The sequence below is a fragment of the Acinonyx jubatus genome, chromosome E3, assembly GCF_027475565.1.
Source record: "Acinonyx jubatus isolate Ajub_Pintada_27869175 chromosome E3, VMU_Ajub_asm_v1.0, whole genome shotgun sequence".
In the NCBI taxonomy this organism is placed as follows: Eukaryota; Metazoa; Chordata; class Mammalia; order Carnivora; family Felidae; genus Acinonyx; species Acinonyx jubatus.
In genome coordinates this window covers 21,052,979-21,078,914 of record NC_069398.1, presented here as the reverse complement: position 1 = coordinate 21,078,914, position 25,936 = coordinate 21,052,979, and the positions used below count along the sequence as shown (strand labels likewise).

Below are 25,936 nucleotides of genomic sequence, written 5' to 3'. Positions count from 1 at the left end.
TCTATTTATTTGGGTCCACTTTTCTTTTTCAATAATTTTTAAAAACTTTCTCTTATGCATCTTGTTTGACTCAAAAACATACTAATTTATGCTATTACTGACAGTATCTTCTAAAAATTACATTTCCTGTTGTTAATGTATACATAAGAAAGACTTTGGTATACTGATCGTGATTCTAGACACATTGCTGAAATCTTTTAAATTCTAATTAGGCTATTTGTAGCTTTTCTTATTTTATGTAAACAGTCACACTACAAGCTAGTAAGTGTTTCTTCTTTCCAGCCCCTATTTCATTTATTTTTCTTACGGTTTTGACTAGAATCTTCAGAGAAATGATGAATAGAAGTGGCAAGAGTAGAAATCCTGGCCTCATTTCCACCTTTAAAGGAAACACTTCACTATTAAATATAGTATATGTCAAAGGTTTCTAAAAGAAACCCCTCACCAAGTTAAGGAAGTACTGTTTCAAGTATGCAAACAGATTATAAACAAGTGTTACATTTTAATGAATGCTTTTATCTGCAACTTAAATTTTTTCCTTTAATCTGCTGACGTGAACTATGTTGATTTTTTTCATGCGGACTCATATTTCCACTTGGATAAACTTAATATGATCAATCATGATTTTTTAAAACTACATTGCTGATTTATGTTTGCTAAATTTTATTCAGACCTTTCAGTATCTATTTGTAAGTGAGATAAGAAAATGATCAGCCATGATCACACTCTCCCTGACTATATACACTCCTTGACTAGTAGGATGAAGTCATCCTAGTATCATAAAATGAATCTGTGCAGACACGTATTTTCTAGAACATATGTAAGAAATTAGCTTTTATTTTTCTTAGAAGCTTTACAGACCTTGGCCAAAAAGACCACCTGAATTCACCAAGTTTTTGTTTGGTTTTGTATCTGGTTGAGCTGTCTTAAATGCTTCGTCACAATTTTAGTGATGGCCAGTCTAGGTTTTTTATTTCTACTGAGTTGGTTTTGGTAAGATGTGTTACTCTAGGAAATTACTCCTTTGATATTGGTTTTTAATATTTCTGGCACAGTATTATTTTGTGATTTGTTCAATTTTTAACTTACTTATAGTTATTTTTTTTCACTACAAATGTTTTTATGTGTTTGCCGCCTTCTCTTTTTAACCAATCTTACCATAGCTGTATTGCATTAATGTTTTCAAAGAACCAGTATTTGGTTTTGTAGACTATGTCTAAATAATTTGTTTTCCATTTCAGTAATTTCTACATGTTGTTTTGTTTTGTTTTTATAATTTCTCCCTCTGCTTTCTTTGGGTTTACTCAGTTTGATTTCTCCAACTTCTTCAGTTGGAATCTTAGCTCAGAATTTTTATTCTTCTTTTCTGAGATAAGCATTTCAGAATATAAATTTCTGCAACATACTCCTAAAATTATATTCATGCCCTTCCCACTACCACCAATCCAATCCATTAGCTAATCTCGTTTTCTTTCTAAAATAGATCTCAGATTCACCCACTTTCCCCCATCTTCTTGTGAAGATGTACTAGCTCTCTACAGCCCTAAGACCTCTATATCCAAGTGTCTGGTGCATTATCTCTACACCTACACATTCCACAACATGTCCAAAACTGAACTCATCTGCTTTCCTGCCAGTGTAACTTTTCCCCCTGTATCCCCATCTCAATACAGAACTCTGGAAAACATTCTAGACTACTTGTGCCTTCCCCGCCATATCCAAGCAATTACTAAGTGCTAAAGATTCTATTTCTTTAATATCTCTTCCTTCCTCTTCTTTTCCATACTCCTTGGCACCGGCCCTTAGTTCAAGCCCTCATCATCGTTTTCTTATAACTATCACTGAGAATCACACCTGGATCTGCATCAAATAATCCATCCTTCACATGCTGTGAGAGTGATTTTTCCAAATGCAAATCTGGTCATGTTACTGCTTAAATCTCTCAGAGCTCCGATGACCAAAGGATAAAAGTCCAAGCTCTTTAGAATGGCAGTCCACCACAAGCTAGGTCTTGCCTACGTCTCAACGATCTAACTGCTTGCAATTCCCAGGACATATTAGACAATATTATAGCTTCAAGCCTTTGAGTCCACTGGTCCTCCTGACCTTCATGAACCACCTTCCACTAGTTTACCTGCCTCTTCCAAGACTCAGCTCATGGGTTACCTCCTCTATGGAACCTTTCCTGGCCCTTCCCCCCACCCAGCCCCTCAGGAAGAAGTGACTACTTTCATTTATATCCCACTATACTCTGCAAATTTCTCATACAGAAACTGAAACACCTCACTGCAACTGTGTGTATATACATCTATCTTCCGAACCGATCCGTAAGCCCCTCAACGGCAGATACAATGTCTTACTTGTCTCTCCATAATCAATATCCAGACACAAAATAGGCTATGTTTTAAAATGCACAAGTTCATAAATGAATTCATCAAATAAATCCAGACTTAAGACATAAACTAAAAAATAATCTAGAAAGTGATTATAACAAGATTGCTGGACACAAGGCCAATATACAGAAGTCAACTGCATTCCTACATAACAGTAAGAACAAGCTGAATTTGAAATTATAAATACAATACTTATATTAGACCCCCCAAAATTAAACACTTAGGTACAAACCTAACAAATATGTACAATACGAGGAAAACTATAAAACTCTCATGAACAAAACTAAAGAACCGAATGGAGATATTCCACATCTGTGGACAGAAAAACTCAGTATGTCGAGGTGTCAGTTCTTCCCAACTTGACTCATACATTCAACACAATCCCAATAAAAAATCCCAGCAAGTTATTTTGTGGATATCAACAAACTTTTCTAAAGTTTCTATGGAAAATAAAAGAACCAAAACAGACAATACTAAAGCAAAAAAAACAAAACTGGAAGACTAACTCTACTTGACTTTAAGTCTTACTATAAAGCTACTGTCAGTAATCAAGACCCTAGAGTATTGGTCAATGGAACAAAACAAAACAAAACAAAACAGAGAGCTCAGAAACAAACTCACCTACATGCAGGCAACTGATCTTTGCAAAAGCCATACAATGAAGCAAAGCCACATCTCTTTAACAAATAGTGGTGGAACAACTGAACATCCACATACAAAAAAATGAACCTAGGGGAGCCTGGCTGGCTCAGTCAGAAGAGCATGCGGCTCTCGATCTCCAGGTTGTGAGTTCGAGTTCCACAGTGGGCGCAGAGATGACTTAAAAATAAAATCTTTAAAAAAAAAAAAAAAGACTCTAGACACAAACCTTATACCCTTCACAAAAATGAACTCAAAATGGATCACAGACCTGAATGTAAAAGCAAAACTATAAAACTCCTAGAAGATAACATATAAGCAAATCCAGATGACCTGGAGTCTGGTGATGACTTTTTAAATATGACACGAAAGGCAACATCCATGAAAGGAAGAACTGATAAACTGGATTTCATTAATGCTCAACATCACTGATCATCAGAGAAATAAAAACTACAATGAGATATCACCTCACACCTTTCAGAATGGCTAAAATCAAGTAACTTAATAAAAGTTATTAGAAATATTAAATAAATAAATATTTTTAAAAAGGGGGTGGTGCCTGGGTGGCTCAGTCAGTTAAGCATCCAACTCTTGATTTTGGCTCAGGTCATCTCATGGTTTGTGGGTTCGAGCCCCATGTCAGGCTCTGACAGCATGGTGCCTGCTTGGGATTCTCTCTCTCCCCTCTCTCTCTCTGCCTCTCCCGCACTCCTGCGTGCACGGTCTCTCTCAAAATAAATAAACTTAATGAAAATTATTTTGAGAATGGCTAAAACCAAAAACACAAGAAACAACAGGTATTGGCAAGGACGTGGATAAACAGGAACCACACTGTTCTTGCACTGTTGGTGGCAATGCAAAACGGTACGGAGGTTCCTCAAGAAGTTAAAAAATAGAACTACCCTATAATCCAGCAATTGCACTATGAGGTATTTAGCCAAATGATACAAAAATAATGATTCAAAAGGATACATGTACCCCAATATTTATAGCCGCATTACCTACAACAGCCAAACTATGGAAACAGCCGAAGTTTCCATAAACTGATGAATGGAAAAAGAAGTAGCATATACATACAAGGAATATTACTCAGGGGTGCCTAGGTGGCTCAGTTAGTTAAGCATCTGACTCTTGATTTTGGCTTAGGTCATGATCTCATGGTTCTTGGGATTGAGCTCTGTGTCAGACTCCTTACTGACAGGGCAGAGCATCCTTTGGATTCTCTCTCTTAATAAATAATAAGTAAACCTAAAAAAAAATTTTTTTTTTTTTTTTGAGAGAGATACAGAGCGTGAGTGGGGGAAGTAGAGAGACAGAGATGGAGACAACAGAATCCAAAGCAGTCTCCAGGCTCTGAACTGGGTCAACACAGAGCCTGGCGCGGGACTCGAACTCACAGACGGTGAGATCACGGCCTGAGCCGAAGTCGGACACTTAACTGACTGAGCCACCCAGGTGCCCCAATAAATAAACTTTTTTAAAAAAATGGGATATTAGTCACAGAAAATAATGAAATTTTGCCATTAGTAAAAGCACAGATGAAGCTAGAGTATCATGCTAAGTGAAATCAGTCAGAGAAAGACAAATACCATACGACTTCACTCCAATGTGGAATTTAAGAAACAAAACAAACAAGCAAAGGGGACAAAGAGCAAGAAACAGAACTCTTTAAAAAAAAATTTTTTTTTAATGTTTATTTATTTGAGAGAGAGGGAGAGAGAGCACAAGTGGGGAAGGGGTAGAGAGAGAGGAAGACACAGAATCCAAAACAGGCTCCAGGTTCTGAGGTGTCACCACAGAGCTAGACGTGGGGCTCGAACCCACGGACTGTGAGATCATGACCTGAGCCGAAGCTGGACGCTTAACCGACTGAGCCACCAAGGCGCTCTAAGAAACAGACTCTTAATTATTAGGAACAAACTGATGGTTACCAGAGGGGAGGTGGGTGGGAGGACGGGTAAAATTAGGTGATGGATATAAAGGTGGGCACTTGTTATGATGGGCACCAGGTGTTGCATGGAAGTGTTGAATCACTAAATTGTACACCTGAAACTAACATTACACTACATGTTAACTAACTAGAATTTAAATAAAAACTTAAAAGAAAAACACTAGGTTTCACTAAAATTAAGAATTTCTGCTCTATGAAAGACACTGTTACCAGAATGAGAACACAAGCACAGACTGGGAGAAAATACTGCAAAAGACATATCTGTTACAGGACGGTTATCCAAAATATACAAAGAACTCTTAAAATAATAAGAAAACAGCACGATTTAAAAACTGGCCAAGGATCTTGACAGACAGACATACCTCAACAAGGAAGACATACAGATGGCAAATAAGCATACAAAAAGATGCCCCATATCACAGGTTATCAGGAAATCCAAATTAAAACAACAATGAAATACCACTACCCTTCCTAGAAGGGCCAAAACCCAGAACACTGACAATGCCAAACACTGGCAAGAATGCAGAGCAACAGAAACTCTCATTCATTGCTGGTAGGAATGCAAAACGGTACAGCCACTTTAGAAGTTTGGTGGTTTCCTACAAAACTAAAACACACTCTTAACCACAATATCCAGCAAGTGCACTGCTTGGTATTCGCCCAAAGTAGTTTAAAACTTAGGTCACATAAAACTCTACACATGGAGGTTCACAACAGCATTATTCATACTTGCCACAATTTGGAAGCAACCCAGATAGATACCTTTCAGTAGGGCAATGGATAAATTGTGGTATATCCACACAGTGGAATATATTATTCAGTACTAAAAAAGAAATGAGCTATCAAGCCATGAAAGTCAAGGGGGAAACTTAAATGCGTATTACTACATGAAAGAAGTCAATCTGAAAAGGCCACATACCCTATGATTCCAAAGATATGACATTCTGGAAAAGGCAAAAGTATGGAGCTAGTAAAAGGATCAGAAGCTGCAGGAGGGAGGGAGGGATGAACAGATGGAGCACAGAGGATTTTTAGGTCAGTGAAAATACTCTGTATGATTATGGACTCTGAATGACAGTGATGGAGGTTCACCAATTATAACAAATTCTGGTGGGGGATGCGGAAGGGGGGAGGCTATGCATGTGTGTGGGACAGTGTTATACAGGAAATCTCTGTACCTTTCTCTCAATTTTGCTGTGACCCTAAAACTGCCTTTAAAAACGTGAGTCTTTTTTTTAAAAAATAAAAACAAAAAATGACATCAGTTAGGTTAAGAATCTTAAGATTGAGAAACAAAAACATCAACAGTAAATCAGAGTTCCATAAGTTTATTTAAAGTTATAATAAGCTCTTATATATGTTTATACAGTTTATTAAGAGAAAGACAAAATCTGAATCACATATAAAAATAAATAGGAACCATTCACCACCTGGAACTACAATTATAAAACATCTAGAAAAGTACAAAAATCTAAAATAAGTTCACTTCTAGAGAAAACTAACAGTCATTAAAACCACATCACACCAGAATGTAAACATCTATATATCAACATAAATACCTACAAATCAGCAAATATCAATATAGCTAATTTAATTAGAGAAAGTTCCAGGGGAGGCCAACTGTATTCACTTAAAAGTGAAAGACTTTATTTTTTAATAAAACAATTAAAAGTCAAATGTTTCACAAACTTGAAATTCCTTTCCTACTGTTCACTAGCATTTTCAAATAATTAACAAAAGCTAAACAAATGTATTTCCTCTGGAAAGAATTAAAAGAACATTTCTATGATCTTTACCATAGTATATGTCACTTTTAATTAAAGAATAAGTTAAGTTCTGTATGGGGTTAAGAAAAGTAGATAGAGAGAAAGCACACTATCTGGCCCCTTTTCCTAAATTCATCCCAAGTCCAACTAGAGGCTTTCACAAGGATAAAGAGAGAAACCACCAGGGCTGTGAAGCTGCCCCTTGGGAAAAGTCTAGGGATTTAAGGTACCCAGAACACAGCCAAAATGCAGTTACATGTGAGAGTATGTGACTGAAGTCCATTGACGGAGTACCTAGAGCTCTGAGACCAACTGAATGACAACACTAAACATCAGGTGGCAATTTAAGTAGGCAAAAGGCAATACCAAGATTATACTGGAGTTATCTCGAGCAACCCACAAGTTAGGAGAAACACCAGAGTTACTTTAAAAGAAGAGAAGAGGAAAAGAGCTGTGAAACTTTCTAGAGATGAACCTGGCCACACATATCAACAGCACTACAACCCAGCATACTCTTATCTGTGTTCAACTTCTAAAAACTTCACCTGAGAAAAAAATACTGAAAACAAAGATTTAACTACTAAGATAGTTATCTCAGGAGTGTTTAAAACAGTAAAAAGCGAAAAACTAGATACCCAACAACAGCAGAGAAATGGTTACAGCATGATATATCCCCAGCAAAAACACTATGGTCATTAAACACACAGCAGCTAAAATAACATACACAGAATGAGGCTGTTCAGGTTTTTTAAGTATGAGAGTGGGTGCACACAAGTACCCATCCGGGAAAAAAAGACAAATAACATACCCTCAAATGTAAACAATGGTGGTTCCCTCTAGCTGGTCAGATTACATACATCTTTTTCCTTTTTAAAAAAATTTCCATCATGAATATATATTCCTTTTGTAATACTTTCTAACAATAAAACTTATAAATGTAAATAATCTTCAATAGATCCTGCTGGTCTCGTGGCCAAAATAAAACTTCCTTAAATCTTAATTCTCTTCATTTTCTTCATTAATAAAGGTGAGAAATAGGAGAAAAAAACCCCAGAACGTTCTTAAACCAAACTAGAAAAAAAAAAAAAAAACAGAAAGCAGGACAGTCCTCTAGCATGTCCTGGTGCTAAAGAAAGGCAAAGCTTAACTTGCAGTCATCTGTACTCAGAGGGATCTGTGAGAAACCGAGAATAGCAAACAAGATCTAGGTGAGGCTCCTGCAGACAACCCAGTACTGTGTGCTCCCGGGGCAGGTGGGCACAGAAGTTCTCCAGACAGGCATGGGCCCCTCCATTAGGGCAGAGGTTGAGAGGCCAGTGGAGGCCACAGAGGGGAGGAAGTGACCATGAGCCAAAAAGGTGCCCAGGATGGTGAGGTATCCTGCAAGTGTCTCAAGAAGGAAGAGGTACTGAGAAGTGAGTAAGTATTACGATTAAGAAAAGAAAGGATCTCTGAGCCTCTCTGCGCTTTAAAAAATACTCCAGTGAAACTAAGCTTGTGTAATGCTCCACCTGGCCAGATCACCGGTGACCTCTAAAACCACACTCTGGCAGGGGGAAAGCAAATGGTGAGGACAGAAGAACAAGGATGAGGAGACAGACAACAGGTGAACACCAGGGCTTCAAATGAAAGGGACAAGAGACAGTGGGTCAGAAGTGAGGAAACTGACACATTTGTAACCAGAGAAAAGAGCTACTAAAAGAGGAAGGCTGCCCAAGGGGCCAGTGACAGCTGAAATATGCAATTTTGTAATTGATTATAGTATTTTATTAGAAAGGAAATTAACACTGATTATGCCAGATAAGGAGCCTTTCACAGGGTCTCCCTTTCTCCAAGTACACCACATAGCTACTTGCCCAAGTTTAAAACTACAATCTAAAACTCGAATTTAAGATCTGCTAAACCACTACCTGTGACCCAGACCAAAAAGTTCACTTTACGTGAACAACAAAACCACCGTTCATTTTAAACTAGATTTTCGACCTCAGGCCAAATGGGAAATTCCTTAAAACTCTCCGATAAAGTCATGTCCTTCTCAAAGTTTCAAAGTGACTAGGAGGTGGGGGCTGGCGGCAATGCCAGGGGAGGCTTGGAGAGCCTGCTGTGTGTGCCCACCCAGGAAATACACCGCTCTTGTGCTAAAAGAATAGCAGGAACTCACCTCCATGTGGGAGAGGGGCCCACTTGGTTTATTGTGGGTTTTTCGTTTTGTTTTTAATGTTTATTTATTTTTGAGAAAGAGAGAGAGAGCATGCACGGGAGGGACAGAGAGAAAGGGAGACAAGGGATCTGAAGCAGGCTCCATGAGCTGTCAGCACAGAGCCCGATGCCGGGCTCAAACTCCCAAACCGTGAAACCATGATCTGAGCCGAAGTCGAATGCTTAACTGACTGAGCCATCCAGGTGCCCCAGGGCCCACTTTGAATATAAAAATTTAAAAAATATCCTGAACCTAATAAAAAGCACTAATGGATGTGAAACTAGATTATCCAACACTTAGCAGAGATGAGGCCACCTGCTGATATCAAAGAAACCTGTGCAATCTCAAGCACGCAGCTACCATCCTTCCTCCCCCACCATGAAGCAGAACAGACCCTCAGAGAGGCAAATTAGTAGTGATGAAGACAGGAAAACTTCCAGGTCTCCAGTGAGGTCTCAGTTGGTAAAGCCAACCCAGAATTGCAGTCCTTAACTCCCCTTCCTGCAATATTTGACACAGACACAATGTCTTCCACCTCCAGGACATCAGTCACCGGGCTTTCCTTTTGCTTAACTGGCCACCCCTTCCTTCTCCCTCTTCTTCAAGAGCTGCTTCTCCCCCTGAGCTCACGGCTGGGCCTCTGCTCAAGGCACACACACTTATTCCCTGCAATTTTCTGTATCTATCCCCGTGCCCAGACCCAAACATCCACATACAGGAGCTCTCTACTTAGCTGACCCGCAGGCACCTTGAGCCAACGTCAAAACTTCTCCAAAGTCACCAAAGCCGCTCCTCCTCATAATGAAAGACACAGCCATCTACCCAGTGACCACTGCCAGCCATTCTTGAGTCTCTCTCTCTCTCTCTCTTCTATAAACAGCTATCAGTTACCAGTCAAGCAGTTCCCACCTTGTAAATGTCTCTAACAAGAGGCTGTCCTCCACACACACACACCCACACACACCCCCCCCCGCGCCCCCTCCCCCATACTGCCTTCTTCAGCCAAACTGAAAGCCAGATGTATCCGGTTCGTGTTGCCTCTTGTTTCCATGATGTTTCTGCAGTTGCTTAACAAGAACATCTAACATAACTGCTCACTCTTTACGAAAGAGGCACCCTGTTTAGGAGTTTTGCATGTATTGTATATGATCCTCACAACATCTGTATTTCGCAGAGGGGTAAATTAAGGCATAAGAAGTCAGCTAACTTGCCCAAGGTCATACAATAGTAAATGAACCTGGATTCAAATCCAGTCAGCCTCCAGAACTGGTGCGTCAACCAGGAAGCAGACTACTGTTGTAGTTACTGTTGTAACTAATGTTACGGGTTCAGATTAAGAGTCAACCCGAGTCAACCCCACCAAATGAGATGAAAACCGAAGAGTATCCATACAATTTTACAATTAAGACATCAGTAGTTTTGTAAGTGAAACCCCTTTAAGATGATGTGATAAAGGCAGAAACCAGATGCCAAAGGGCTAAAGAGAGAGTATCATTTTTAACAGCTACTACTTAAAACATGCCCTGTGCCAGGCACCATCCCAAGTACATACACCATACTTTTTAATCCTCACAACGCTGCCAGGTAAATATTACTATCCTCATTTTACAGATGAGGAAACTGAATCAAAAGAGGTTAAGTAATCTGTGCTAGGTAATAAGTGGCAAGAGAGAGATTCTGACTTAATTCTTCTCACTCTAAAAGCTGTGTCATCAATCACAATACCAGGATTGGTAAGTAGGTTTCAAGTCTAATGCCAAGCTGAAAAGAAACAAAATTTTCTTAGGCCATGGCTATATAAGGTGTATCTTAGTCATAAAAGCACAAGACTGATTTTTTTTGAAGTTTAAAATGGTTAACTTATTTTCCACCTCTTTAAGCAAGGCAATTCGTATCTCACAACTCTCATCAATCAGAGTATAAAGCAAAGATGAGTAGAATCTTCTCAATAGTTTCCTGTTTCTCAAGCTAATACATTTCATAGTGCAGAAAAGACTTTCACAATAACTCACAACAAGTTTAAATGATCAAGATAAATTACAACAGGAAGCATAAAGTTTTAATGCACTTTAGGCAACACCAGTACTCGAATAAAGACAAAAAGGAACAACATGGGCTGACATAATTACATGTTTGTAACCAGACTTAGTTCCAAAATTCAGACTCTGGCTGTATTTCTACTCACTTATAATTAACAAACGCATGGCTCCATTTTCAAAGGCATAATATAAAATCATGGTAACTTCCAACATGCCTCCCTCTCCTTTTAAAAAAAATTAATTCACCATAGTTCCAAAATGGAAAATAACTTATCTTTGTTCTTTAGTTGTTTTTTTTTTTTTAATTGTTGAGCATTTTAGAAACCAAATTTAAAAGTATCCCCACATTAAAGTTTAATGACTTGGAGTTTAATTAACAGGTATTTAAAAAAACAGATCATGAGTGATGACAAGATTAAATAAACACTAAAAGTTCAATATGAAATTATAACATCCAAACTCAGTGTAAAGACTGGCAGATGTTGTGAAAACAGCACTTTTAACCAAACAGCATAAAGGTCCAACCAAATGACCATACTTCGTAGACAGTCCTCACCAAAGGTTGATGTACAGTCCCAGGACTACATTCAGGTATGGAATTATACACAGAGAGAACTACAGACCTCTTGTGAAATTTATTCAATCTGTACCAGGGAAGGATAATTTAAAGATTTCCATATTTATCAAAATGAATCCAAAATGGAAAATCAATTTGCTAAAAACTCTATCTTTCCTCCATTCCTTTAAGTCACTATGATACTGGGCTCTTTTTTTTTTTTTTTTTTTTTGAGTTTTTACTTAAATTCCAGTTAGTTAACATACAGTGTAATATTAGTTTCAAGAGTACACCACACTGTGATTCAACACTTCCATATAACACCCAGTGCTCATCACAAGGGCACTCCTTAATCCCCAACACCTATTTCACCCATCCCCTACCCACCTCTCTTCTAGTAACCATCAGTTTGTTCTCTATTAATTAAGAGTCCATTTCAGGGGTGCCTGGGTGGTCAGTTACTCTGACTTCGGCTCAGGTCATGATCTCAGTTTGTGAATTCCAGCCAGGCATCGGGCTCTGTGCTGATAGCTCAGAGCCTGGAGCTTGCTTGGATTCTGTGTCTTCCCCTCTCAGGCCCTCCCCCGTTTGTGCTCTGTCTCTCTCTCTCAAAAATAAACAAACATTAAAAGAAAAAATTAAAAAAAGAAAAGAGTCCATGTCTTGGTTTGCTCTTTTCTCTTATGATCATTTGTCTTGTTTCCTAAATTCCACATAACCTTTTTCATTTTAATTAAAATGTCATAGTAAAATACTTTTATAAAGGCTGTCTTACATGGCAATGGGATTCTGCAGCATGTTACTGACAAAAAACATCCCGCAGATTGGGCCATCCGTGTACTATGTCATGCTGTGTCCCCTGTAGAGGCCACTCTTTTTCAGACGCATGTCTATAACAAGGAGACAGAGCAGTGGCTAGAAAGGGAAGAAGAGTCTAAAAGAAGTATCAAAAAGTTAAGATGGTGCAATCCTGAGAGTGTTTAACGAAAGACTAAGGTTGAAGCCAGGGAGGTCCTGAGACTAGTCATAATGTTGCAGAGCAATTACATGGCATCCTATCTGAATGGCTTCAAAGGTCTTTGACAATACTGTGTAAGAGAAACCAGCCACATGTCGGTGAACTAGATGTCAGTAAAAACACCCAGGGGATGTCTGGGTGGCTCAGCTGGTTGAGCGTCCAACTTCAGCTCAGGTCATGATCTTGTGGTTCATGAATTCAAGCCCTGCGTCAGGCTCTGTGCTGACAGCTCGGAGCCTGGAGCCTGCTTTGGATTCTGTCTCCCTTTCAAAAATAAACACTGGGGCACCTGGGTGGCTCAGTCCCTTGAGCGTCTGACTTTGGCTCAGGTCATGATCTTTCGGTTCACGAGTTTGAGCCCTCTGTCGGGCTCTGTGCTGACAGCTCGGAGCCTGGAGCCTGCTTCGAATTCTGTGTCTCCCTCTCTCTCTGCCCCTCCCCTGCTCGCGCGCTGTCTCTCTCTCTCTCAAAAATAAATAAACATTAAAAATAATAATAAATAGATATGTAAACATTTAAAAATTAAGAAAAAACACTCAGGAATTGGCTTAAAAGCCTGCCATTCATCAATTGGCAGTAGCCAGAGTGGCAAAGATCATACTAGAGCCGAGTTCCCACAAACTAAACACAGGCACAGAAACAACTTGCAGACACTAAATTTAATTTCCTGACTGTTAATACCAGACAGGAATCACAATCAGCATCTTTTTCATTGTCCTTAAAATAAGTTAAGCACTGCTTTGTGTCATTGTCTGAGTAACAGAACAAAAGAAACCCACCAAATGAAAACAAGTCTTTAGAACTCAGAAATCTACCAGAAGCCAGACTGGGTAGCCAGTGCTTTTTCTGTCTTAGAAAAGCATTTAACCCTTCTTACCGACTGCCTCTGCCACTGCTTCCAGGTTTCTACTGCCCAGCTACCTAGTCTGAGTGCTGTTCCAACACCTGGCCCTAGCTTTTTCATTTCCCAGTTAATTCTGACCCAAATGCTCAAGATCTTTTGAGGTCCACCTCAAGGGTCACTTCCTTTATGAAGCCTAACAAAAACCTCTGACAGTTATCTCCACGTGGCCATTCAGTCCTGCCACCTTTATGAGCCTACTGCTTTCTCTAAGTATGTTCCCCGCGGGCAGAAACTGTATTTGCCCTTAGGTCTTGTCTCTCTTCCGTGCAACAGCTGCCAGCTGCCCTAACACAGGGATGCTCAATCAGCATTTGGGGATCTCAGTGCCCAGACGTGGGTGGCAGGCAGTCGGGCTTTCAGTCCTCCCACCTCAATTAGGCCACAGAAATTCTTCCTCCACCTTTACTAAGAAGTCAGCACACTGCCTCCTTATCCCAGGGAGTAAAGAGCTTGCAGTCATCAAGTCTATCTTAGCTGCACAACAGGTCTATTTCCTTTCCTTAAATCAGGAAACTGGAAGGTGTTCTTACCCTTCAAGCAATTTCATCTACACACAGGATACAAATGCTCAGACCCCAAGCTAACCAGAGAGCTAGCGGGACAAAAAAAGTTATTAAATATCCACCATGAAATTAATCAAATTCCAGCCTTGGAATTTTTCCTCCCACTGCCTCCCACAGAGGCTCACCTTTGAGGCAGGAAAGTAGCAGTTCAGGAGCAGCCACAATCTTCCCTGCTTTAAAGCAAGCTGCAAAGAAGCTCCCCATTCATCGCTGAATAAGGGCTGTAATCTGCTAGTTGAGAACTAAACTACAGGCATCGTATTCTTCAACAAAGGCCCCCTCACCAGCTGTTCCCCGGTTATGGTGTTCACACAGTTCAAAACAGCACAATAGGCTTGGTTTTATTTCTAATGGTGTTTATCAAGAGAAACAGAACTACCTGGCTCTAAATTACCCCGCAGCCACTCCTTGATTTATTTTACTAAAATATGAGTGAAGATGATTATCCACCCTATCTCTCGGTATTTACCAAGCCTGACACATAATATACCACTATTTCAAGTGTCTGCACATAGGTTAAGTCTATCCCTCCCATCTTCTTCCTGAGATGTACATGATTTGCAAATAGAGAAGTAACGCAAACACGACCCAAAGTCAAAAATGGCAAACTACCAAAATGTTCCTCGTGCCAAATCCAAATTATCCAGGCCTCAGGTCTGAACGGAGGACGTCCCGCCATCTCGAGGGCGGCAGGGCACCCTGGCTCCAGGCATGCGGGTGGACCAACCCGGGGGGGCGGGTAAGCAGGCCCACGCCAGCGGCGCAGGCCAGGCTTGGGCTAAGACGGAGCGACCCCCACCGCCAGCTGGGGCGGGGGCTGCAACCCCGACAGGAGGTGAAGACACCCGGCCGGAAGGGCCGCTCCCGACCAGCACGGCGCCCTCCCGACCCCGCGCTCAGCCCCGGCTGAGCCCCGACCCCGGCCCGCCCGACCCCGGCTCACCCCGCCCCGGTGGGCAGCGGCGCGCCCCGGGCCCGGCCGGGCCAGCTGTTCGGCGGACGCCCGCGGCCGCTCAGAGATCACTCGCGGCGGCGCGCGGCGGGCCGGGGGCCGCTCGGGACCATCCTCCCCGCCGCGCCAGGGGCGGCCTCGGGCTCCACGGGGCCCAGGCGAGGACCAGAGGCCAGTCCGGCTCACGCCGCCGCGACACAGACTCCTCTCAGGGTCCGGCAGCCGTGGTTTCCGGGTAGAAAAAAAAACGCCACCGCCAACGCTGCCGTGACCTCCGACACCTGGCGTCCGACGGCGGCGCGGCCGGGACAAGATTCCTCAGTCGCGAGCTGCGGAGACCACGCCCCCTGGCTGGGCTACGTGGGGGCTTGCGTGCGAGTACCGGGGCTGCGTGCGTGCTGACACGGAGCGCGGGGCCTGCCTTTCTGTGTCTGTGTTTGAACGGGGTGTTATGAGGCTGGCATCGTGGTGAGTGCCCGTGCCTAGTGCACGTGGGTGGACCTGCGTGTCAGTGCGTTCTGTAAAGACCGTGTGTGCTGTGCGTTTGTGGATCCGTGTGCGTGTTTAGTGCTGTGCGTGATGGTTAGGAGTATAACGTGTGTGCATACGTAGGTGTGTAGTGTGTGTCTGTGTGTGCCCGTGCATTAATCACTGCCCATGAAAGTATAATTTTAATACAATCCCTTTGTAAGGTAATTTGGCATCGTCCAGGAAACTTGAAGATGTGCCTTCTTTCTGGAGAATATATTACCCCGGAGAAACAGTTGCACATCTGCGCAAGTAGACATAATAAAGAATATTTATAGCACCATTATTTGTAGTCACTAAGAATTGAAGAGAAAACAAACATCCATACAGTCAAACGTAAAAATAGGCAGTATATTTTTATATAAACAATTTCGACAGCGAAGATTATTCAGAACAGCTTGACAACATCCGGGCTCACATTAAGGGCATAACATGCTGGGGGGGGGGGGCGCGGGGGGCAAGCCATGAAAGGATACATTGCAGCATAATTCAATTATATAAAATCCCCCAAACATGCTAATCAACGCATTGTTTAGAGATGCATACGTGACTGGTGGAATTCAGAAAAAACAAAACAAAACAAAACAAAACAGGAAGAGATGCACAGACTTCATGTTACGTGGTAAGAGGATAGAATGGGGGAGGGCACACAGGCTACTTCAAGGTACCTTGAGCAAGTCACAAGCACTCTGAGCCTCATGTACTTGGTTTCTGAGGTGGGGGTGATAACATCAGCTTGTTCCAGTTCGTTAAAGTCCTCCACTCTGTAAAACTGTAAAGCACTATCCAAAGATAAGTTATGTGCTTTGAGAGCTAACCACGGTAGGACCTGAGCTGTTTGTCAAAGTTCCTGCAGGGCACTGACCCCTGGTTGGTATGACACGCACCGATTTAATAGTAGTGTTTTATGGGTTCAAGAAGCTTCAGAGTAGTTTATGTCAGCTTATCAGCATTATTTGTAGATAATAGACAAAGGGCTCTGCATTTGGGGCTAGTTACAAGCAGGAATATGCCTATGCTGTGTGACCAGAAAAAACATTAGAAAAGAAACCAGCAGAGACTCAATTTTGGGCTCCCTGCTCTAAAGCGTTCCACGCACATGGTGGTTCCTGCCCCAGGAGTGAAAGCGCCATCTGTTTGGGCTCTTACAGAAGAAGGATAATAGAACCTTGCACCTCGCCTTTCCAGCCCTTACTTAAATATTATTGGTGTATTGTATTTTTTGTCCTGTAATAAACTGTAGATTGTTAGGATCTGTGAGTTTTCTTTAGCAACCAAAGCCTGTTAAACCATTTCAGCAGCTGGTGTCAGATGTAGGATTTACTGAAAAAACCCTGACTCATTCTTAGCTCAAAATGTGGCTAAGGCATTACTAGGAAAAAAAAAAAAAAAAAAGGTGATTCTGATAAAAGAGATGAAAATGAACAAGTTACTCTTGGTTTGAAGTAGCACAGACTTTGAAATTAGATACTAGTTGTAAAACATTCCAGTGAAATCTGGAACTGAAAGAATCTGAACCTCAGGAGCTAGAAAAATGGACCGGCAGGGAACTGCAAACTGATACCAAGTCAGCTAAAAATTCAGATCTGTGGTTGCCGCTTTGAGCATCAGCAAAATGAAAGTTAAGTTCAGAATCTCCTTGGGGTGAGCTGTGTCCTCTCTGGCTGGCACCATAATATTTGATGAGTCAGCGAATTCTGTGAGACTTAGGACAACAAAGAAGATAATTCAAGTTGGGCAAGATGACAGGGAGGGCAAGAAACTAGGGAAATAAGGGATTATTCAGTGAGGGAACTGAATAATTTTCCAGGTCATTACAGACATCATCCTGATAAACCTTTGTTAAAACGATTCCTGAGAATTTTAGAGAATTTTAGAATGAGGAGCAGTGTCTCTGCTTTGAACACTTCTGACTAAAGGGGAAGATTTTGGTCCACCAACTATTGGCTAATACCTTTGTGGGGATGGTTCACAGGGAAGCCCCTAGGTTTCTGGAATGGATTAAGAGAAGGATCCATCATGCTTATCCAGAGAAAGACAATGTCACTTCCCCTCCGTTGTCAACCAATACTAAGGTTGCAAAAACACTGCAGGCGTAGGCAGTATTGGACTATCTATATAATGACAGAATTGAGCTCCCTAATGGGATGCCCCTCACCCAGGCTACGACCAACACTGTAACTCAAGGCGTCCCGCCAGCACTAGCACCACATATGACTTTGATATTGAGACCACAGGAGAACGTAAAAGAGGCGACCTCAAATCCTTTATCCCAGCTACCACATGGAGGATTAAAAAAAAACAAACTGGCACAGCCACTTTGGAAAACAAACTGGCAGTTCCTCAAAAAGCGAAACAGAGAGTTAACATTTTAGCCCAGCAATTCCATGACCAGAGACCCAAGAGGCTTAAAGCATGTCAACACGAAAATAGTCAAAAAAGTGGAAACAGCCCAGAGGTTCATCAACTGATGAATGGATAAACAAAATGTGGTACATCCATACCGTGGAACACTATTCACCCGTAAAGGGGAATGAAGCTTCAAAGCATCATGATAAATGAAAGAAGCCTGTCACGAAAGGCCACATATTATATGATTCCATTTGATATGAAATGTCCAGAAGAGGCAAATCCATGGAGACGGAAAGTGAATTCGTGGTTGCCAAAGGTGGGAGGTGGTAACTAAAGGGGAACAGGGTTTCTTTTGGGGCCAAGAAAAACACTTGAAAATTGACTTGGTGAATGCACTGAAAACCATTGAATTATACACTTTGTGTGAATTACATGGTATATGAATTACATCTCAGTAAAGATGTTTTCAAAAAAGTTAGAACTTTACAAAAGAAAGGAAATCAACACAAGAAAGGGACTAACAATTCAGCCTCTAATCATGTGGGAATCTTTAGACAGCTAGTTTTAAAAGTCAAAAAAGAAAGAAATTGAGAGAGAAAGTGCCACCAAAACCTTTATGAAAATCTGGGGATCCCACATCTAAGTCTCCTCAAAGCCCCTCGGATGGAAAATCCAAAGGCTTGGGGAAATTCCAGAAAGAAATAAGGTTCCAGTGAGCCTACAGCATTAGATTCTAAAATACTCACTTTTATTTATTTTTTTTTTCAACGTTTATTTATTTTTGGGACAGAGAGAGACCGAGCATGAATGGGGGAGGGGCAGAGAGAGAGGGAGACACAGAATCGGAAACAGGCTCCAGGCTCTGAGCCATCAGCCCAGAGCCTGACGCGGGGCTCGAACCCACGGACCGCGAGATCGTGACCTGGCGGAAGTCGGATGCTTAACCGACTGCGCCACCCAGGCGCCCCAAATACTCACTTTTAATACAAAGGTAGTAGTTCTTTGTCCAATACCTGCAAGTTTTCCTTAAGATTGATATTATTTCGGGGTGCCTGGGTGGCTCAGTCGGTTGAGCATCCAGCTCTTGGTTTCAGCTCAGGTCATGATCTCAAGTTTGTGAGTTTGAGCCCCGCATCAGGCTCTGTGCTGACAGTGTAGAGCCCACTTGGGATTCTCTCCCCTCTCTCTCTGCCCCTACCCCACTCATGCACTCTCTCTTCTCTCAAAATAAATAAACTTTAAAAAAAGTCATAATGGAGGAAGAAGACAGGCAAAAACGCCGGGGTCTCTTGACTCAACTCCCAGTGGGGTTCCCAAGGTCTTTTACCAACAATGGGTGGTGAAATGGCCAGAGGTGGAGAAGTAACTCTTCTAGATCTCCTGGGCATGGAGCACATTTACAGTGTTGCCTCGGCCTGCTAACAAGCCCCATAGGGGCAATAGAATTAATCCAGGGGGCTATGGGGACGCTACTATAAAAGCGACCAGAATTAAAGTCTGGTCAAAAGTTGGAATATGTGATTTGTAAATGTATGCTGTGATGGTGTCTCCCTTACCTGCCATGCTTTTGTGGTGGAGTCAGGGCAGGGGGGAGGGGAGGTGGCAGAGGAATTCACACAGGGGCCCTCCCCGCTGCACTCTGTTTTCTCTTTCAACATTGAACCTGCACTGAAACTTCAGGTAAGGGCTCCAGAGGCTGGGACTATTCCACAACAAGATACCATGTCCGTAAATTTGGACCTAACGGCAGGATTTCAAAGGGATCGATAGGACTGACCGTCACTTCCCCGCACCCCACCGCGGTGGAGCTGGCTGCTGAGATGTTTTGTTGCCCAGTGGATGCGCCAGACGCACTTCTCTGCACGTATCCAATCAGACCCTCGAGGTGAACTGAAGAGAAGGCTCCTGCCCATCTCCTGTTGCTGCCAGCAGTATAGTTGCACGGTAGGGAACCACAGGGCCTTCTTTAGAGAGAAAAGACTGGCTTAAAATTGATGATATATGGAAGAAGATGCAATTGCTCCCAGGGGAAAGGGAGCCAATAGCTTGTTAAAGGGAAAGTCTAACCAAATCTCCATGGCTGGTTGAGAAGCTTAGAGGAAGGGAATAAATATGGTCTCTTAGCTTTGACTCCGAAGGTCCTGGGGGCAAAGAACTGTGTCCGAAGCTCCTCTTTTTTGAAGAGCCAACAAGTGACCTGACCACTACGGACAGCCGTTTGGCAGACCCTCAGAAAGTGAGACATAGAATCACCATGTGGCCCGTCAATTCTAATCCTAGGTGTACATCGCGAAGAACAAAAAGCAGGAGTTAAAACCGATGCGTACCCACCGATGTTCATCACCCCATTATCTGTAATAGTCAGAAGGTGGAAACAACCCAGATGTTCACCAACAGATTAATAGGCAAACACATTGGCCTACACATATGAAAGAATATCACCTTGGAAAGGAAGGGCACTCTGACACGTTCTGCAACATTATGTGAAATGAAAACATTATGATAAATGAAACAAACCAGACACAAGGAACAAATGTTACATGATTTAACTTACATGAAGCAGCAAAGTCATGGAGACAGAAAGTAGAAAAGAGGTCATCGGGGGGCCACGGGAAGCAGGGAATGGGGAGCTATTGTTTCATTGTATAGAGTTTCTATTAGTTCTGGAAACAGGCAGTGGTGACGGTGGCATGACATTGCGAATGCACTCAATACCACTGAACTGGGCACCCAAAAAGTGTCGGTGTGAGTTGGAAATATTTCACCGCATTAAGAAAAAAAAAACCACGCGAGTGGACAACGTCCAATCTAATGACCTTCTGCGCGTGGTCTGTGTCCTCACAACCGATGACCAGGTGTGAGGTCTGTGTGACCACAGGGAGCAATTGTAACGGGACTATGTCTTTGGGTCTGCATTTGACGTTTGCTCATGAAATACTGGAGACAAGGCCTCTGACTTATACTGCTATGAGAACCAATTATGGTACGTGAGAAAAGGCAGATTTTGTTGGAAGGGGCAACATCATAAAAAATTGGTTGATTGTAGTTTAATCAGTCAACAGAAGTACGCCACAAAGCACAGATAGCCAGTGATCAGGGAGGAAAAGGATTGTCAAGTATGAAACATTTGTGCTCATGTTATTTATTAGTGGATGGATCAGCTCTCTGTTTAAATGGATGCCAACCCCCCAGATGACTGCAAACATTTGAAATCCGTGTGCACATTTGGATCTTCTATGTGAACAGAGTACCTGTTCGAAGGTGTTCTGTGCGAGTGTAGGTGGTTCCTGAACCAAGAGAGGGGTGGGTAATAGGACCTTGCACCTGGACGTCCCAGACCCTTAGGGTGAGACAGCCTTTGGCTGTGATTTCCTTATTTCCATGCTGTTGCTACCTAGTACCCTTTCCAGGAATAGACTGTAGATAGGTAAGCACTGCCATTTTGAGCCCTGTCATTTTGGGTCTTGAGCAAGTCAATCCTGTTTGACTACCACCATAGGTAGAGTTTTGCTGCACTAATAATCACTGGGTCTCCTGATGGGGTGCACTGAGAAGGACACATCACCTCTTTGGCATTCCTGCCAAAATGCTAAAACCTGAATATAATCCTCAGGACGTGATCAAGCAAATCCAGGATGAGTGACATTCTGAAAATACCTATCCCACACTCTTCAAGTACATCAATGTCATGAAAACAAGAAAGACATGTATACCAAATGCATGTATACCAAATCATCATGATGTACACTTTCAATATCTCATAATTTTATTTGCCAATTTTACCTTAACAAGCTGAGGAAAAAAGAAATAAACCTGGGCAATTGTTCTAGATTAAAGACCACTAAAGATACATGACCACTAAAAGCAATCCTGTACAGGAACCTGGATTGGGAAAATTTGGATATGGTCTACTGACTGCATCAATGTTAAATTCCTGTGGTTACGTAAAAGATTGTCCTTATTCTTAGGAGATATATACTATATTTAGATATATACTAAATAGAGGTATTGAATTGTGATATCCGCACCTGAGAGAGAGAGAGGAAGCAAATGTGACAAAATGTTAAGTATTGAATCAAGGAGAAGGGCATACAAATGTTCGTTATAGTATTCTTTCAGTATTTCTGTAGATTTGACACTTCTCAAAATAAAAATTTAGAAGAAAAAATAACAATCACTGTGATACATTAGGCCAGAAGTCAGCAAACCTTTCTGCAAGAAAATATATATATATTTTTAAGCTTTATGGACCATATGGTGTCTGTCGCAACTATTCATCTCTGCCATGTACTGTGAAAGACACAGAATGAATGGGAGTGGCTGTAGTCTAATAAAATCTTATTTACAAAAGCAAGTGCTGGGCCAGATTTGGCTGCAGGCCATAGTTTCTGACCTCTGCTTCAGGCTGTGGTACACTCAGGGCAATTCTGCTGCCTCCTACAGTCAACTAGAAATTCATGGCTGCTCAGGAATTGACAGCATGTGTTAAAATGTGAATCAAATATTGTAGCTTGAGATGCTATTATCCTAATCTCCCTACAACTGGTGACCTAACAGCCACGTCCCACTGAAAACATCCTCTCCTCTTTTTCATCTTGTCCCTAATAAAAACTCTTCAAATCTCAGGGTGCCTGGGTGGCTCAGTGTGTTAGCGACCGACTCTTGATTTCAGCTCAGGTCATGATCTCGTGGTTTGTGGGATCGAGCCCCACATCGGGCTTTGTGCTGACAGTGCAGACAGTGGAGAGCCTGCTTGGGTTTCTCTCTCTCCCTTTCACTCTGTCCCTCCCCTGCTCACCCTCTCTCTGTGTCTCTCAAAACAAATACATTTAAAAAAAGAAATGGGAACTCTGTGGGAATGTAAAATGGCACAGCCGCAATGGAAAATAGTATGGCATTTCCTCAAAATATTAAAAATAGAACTGTAGAATTACCATATGATCCAGCACTTCTGGGTTTATTATCCAAAAGAATTAGAAGTCAGGATCTTGAAGAGATATCTGGACCCCTGTGTTCATTGTACCATTGTTCACGATCGCTAAGACATGGGAAAAACCTAAATGGCCATCGACAGATGAATGGATAAAGAAAATGTATACTCATACAGTGGAATGCTACTTGGCCAAAAAAAAAAAAAAAAAAAAAAGTAAGGAAATTCCGCAAAACGGGATAACATGGATGGACCTTAGGACATAAGGCATTATTCCACTTACACGAGGTATCTAAAATAGCCAGTTTCACAACATCAAAGATTGGGATGGGGGTTACCAGGGGCTGGGGGGGGGGCGTACTGTTATTAATTAACAGTCCAAAAATTTCAGTTAAGGTTCTAGATACCTGCTGTGCAGCACTGTACTTAGAGTCAACAATAACACACACTCCAATATTTGTGAAGAGGATAGATTTTACGTTAAGTGTTGTCACCACACTAAAAAGTAAAAGAAAGAAAAAGAGCGGGGGCCCTGGAGCTAGTCTTCCCCGGGTTCGAATGCTGGCTCCCGACTTCAGCTCTGTGATCTTGTGCAGTGCCCAGGCATCTCCACGCACCAGCTTCTCTTTGTGCCTCAGAACAATTAGCACGACTGACCTGCAGGCTACTGGAGAAGATTAAACAAGTTCTTCCGTGTGAGGCACTTAGCACAGTGCCTGGCATGTATCGAGCGCTAATTAATGCTACCTGTTAGTATTCCTACTAAATTAGGTTTCTTGGACACAGTCAAGAGGTAATACATCTTTAAATGCTCACTTAGCACAGTACCTAAGGGCTAAATACATGTAAGATGTTGCAATTATTCCACTAGGCAGTTAAACAGGCATTTGTTGCCTGTCACTTTCATTGTATCTTACTCTCAGCTAAGTCTTGAGCCATTTCACTTTTCATGTTTTTGCACCTTCCCATGTCTCCTGGATTGTGAATAAGCTGAAGGCAGAGTCCAGGACGTGTGAATTTTTGCAGCCCCTCCAGCACCACGCTATGTAGCCTGGGCTGGAGTATATATAGGGCATAATTTTAATACAGTCTTGAAAAGAAGAATCTTGGGGCACCCGGGGGGCTCAGTCGGTTAAGCGCCTGACTTGGGTTCAGGTCATGATCTCACGGTTCGTGGGTTCCAGCCCCGCAGTAGGCTCTGTGCTGACAGCTTGGAGCCTGGACTCTGCTTTGTCCCCTTCTCTCTCTGCCCCTCCCTGCTCGTGCTCTGTCTCTCTCTGTCTCTCAAAAAATAAATGAATGTTGAAAAAAATTTTTAAAGGAAGAATCTTCAGTAGACCACCTAATCCAGCACGCTACTGATTGACTCATCTAAATAAAGTTTACTTATTTTGAAAGAGACAGAGATAGTGCAAGTGGGGGAGGGGCAGAGAGAGAGAGAGAGAGAGAGAGACAGACAGGGAGAGAGAGCAGGCTCCACGCTGCCAGGGCCGAGCCTGAGGCAAGGCTTGAACCCAAGAAACCCCGAGATCCTGACCTGAACTGAAACCAAGAGACGGGCATTCAACCGGCTGAGCCACCCAGGCGTCCTCATCTCCACACTTTTAAAAAGACAGCGCTTTCAGAATGAGTCACTATGACTTATGAGATGATAAGAGAAACTCTTCCCTTGAAACGGTGACCATGTGCATCCACCCCCTCTGACTTTTCAAAATCGGGAGGAAACGACCAGACTCCTTCCCCTCCCAGACCTGTCCTGCGCTCTGCAGCAGGGACCGTCAGAATTGCAGGTGAATTCTGACCATGGACTCAGAGCTCAGGTGGGATGCCTCCGTGTTGGAGAATGCTTACCAATCTTCCAGCTGCCACCCCAAGTCCAAGAAACTCGATTTCTTTCAGCTTCACTGACTTTTTATTACGGGAGTACCCTTTTTCTTCTGGCACTGAAACCACGCAGCGGGTGTGTGCTTCCGCAGAGGGCATTTAAACCAGACACCTAGCCCTGCAAACAGCTCGTTATTCTTTTAAGGAGGAGGAGGCCTCAGAACCTTCCAGGAGGATGATTCTACCCCAGAGGTGGCATTCTATCTTGGCAACCGCAGAGGGGTTGCCTGGGAAACCCTGTTTAGACATCAGCTGCTCACTTTTAAGACAAACTTCTCCCTTTAAGAGCTAGTGTGCCCGATTACAATTGTGTTGTGTGGTGGTTTGGACAGCGTTTGTTTTTATGCTCTTAGAATAAGTTTTCCATTTTTCTGTTTACAAAACAACCATTGTATTGTATACAGTTAGGAAACTTTAGGAAATATTAAAAAGGAAATTAAAACCATCTGTAATAACCAAACCCAATGGTAACTACCGTTAAGATTTTGCTGTATTTCTGGAGCAGCTGGGTGGCTCCGTTGGTTAAGCGTTGGCTTCTTGGTTTCAGCTCAGGTCATGATCTCACGGTTCGTGAGTTCAAGCCCCCAGTCGGGCTCTGTGCTGACAGTGAGGAGCCTGCTTCAGATTCTGTGCCTCTCTCTCTCTCTCTCTCTGCCCCTCCCCCGCTTGTGTGTGTGCGTGTACTCTCTCTCTCTCTAAATAAATAAGTAAACTCAAAAAAAGAAAGAAGAAAGATTTTGCTGTATTTTTTTCTTTTTTTTCTAGCATTGCATGGAATTTTAAAACAAATTCGGAACTATGCTTCACATCATGCTAGGATAGTTTTCTACATAATTATTTGATTTAAACATCCCCCTCTACACAATTTAAACACTGAAAAATTTTAACTTCTGTAGTCCTTATTTTTAATGTAAATTTTTATTGTTTCTTATGATTTTTTTAGCATAGCTTTCCAGAAATGGGATTACTGTGCCAAAAAGTAAAAATATATATTTTTTATTTAAAAATTTTTTAATGTTTATTCATTTTTTAAATTTTTTTTTAACATTTATTTATTTTTGAGACAGAGAGAGACAGAGCATGAACGGGGGAGGGTCAGAGAGAGAGGGACACACAGAATCTGAAACAGGCTCCAGGCTCTAGGCCATCAGCACAGAGCCCGATGCGGGGCTGGAACTCACGGACCATGAGATCATGACCTGAGCCGAAGTCGGACGCTTAACCGACTGAGCCACCCAGGCGCCCTAATGTTTACTCATTT

At 42.2% G+C, this 25,936-nt stretch overlaps 1 protein-coding gene across 2 annotated transcripts in view; it reads right to left on the bottom strand.

The window, feature by feature from the left end:
* The window catches only part of TMEM248 (transmembrane protein 248), a 40,507-nt gene extending 15,710 nt beyond the window's left edge, over positions 1–24,797 (bottom strand). Inside the window, exon 1 of one of the 2 annotated variants that reach the window (XM_015069885.3) lies at positions 24,643–24,797. In XM_015069885.3, coding sequence (XP_014925371.2) covers positions 24,643–24,774 — 132 coding nt within the window. In that variant the 5' untranslated portion in view covers positions 24,775–24,797. Of the gene's footprint in view, positions 1–14,972; positions 15,239–24,642 lie in introns of those variants that run through there. The other variant, XM_027041850.2, reaches the window with a different exon arrangement.
* Positions 24,798–25,936: the final 1,139 nt, after the last annotated feature.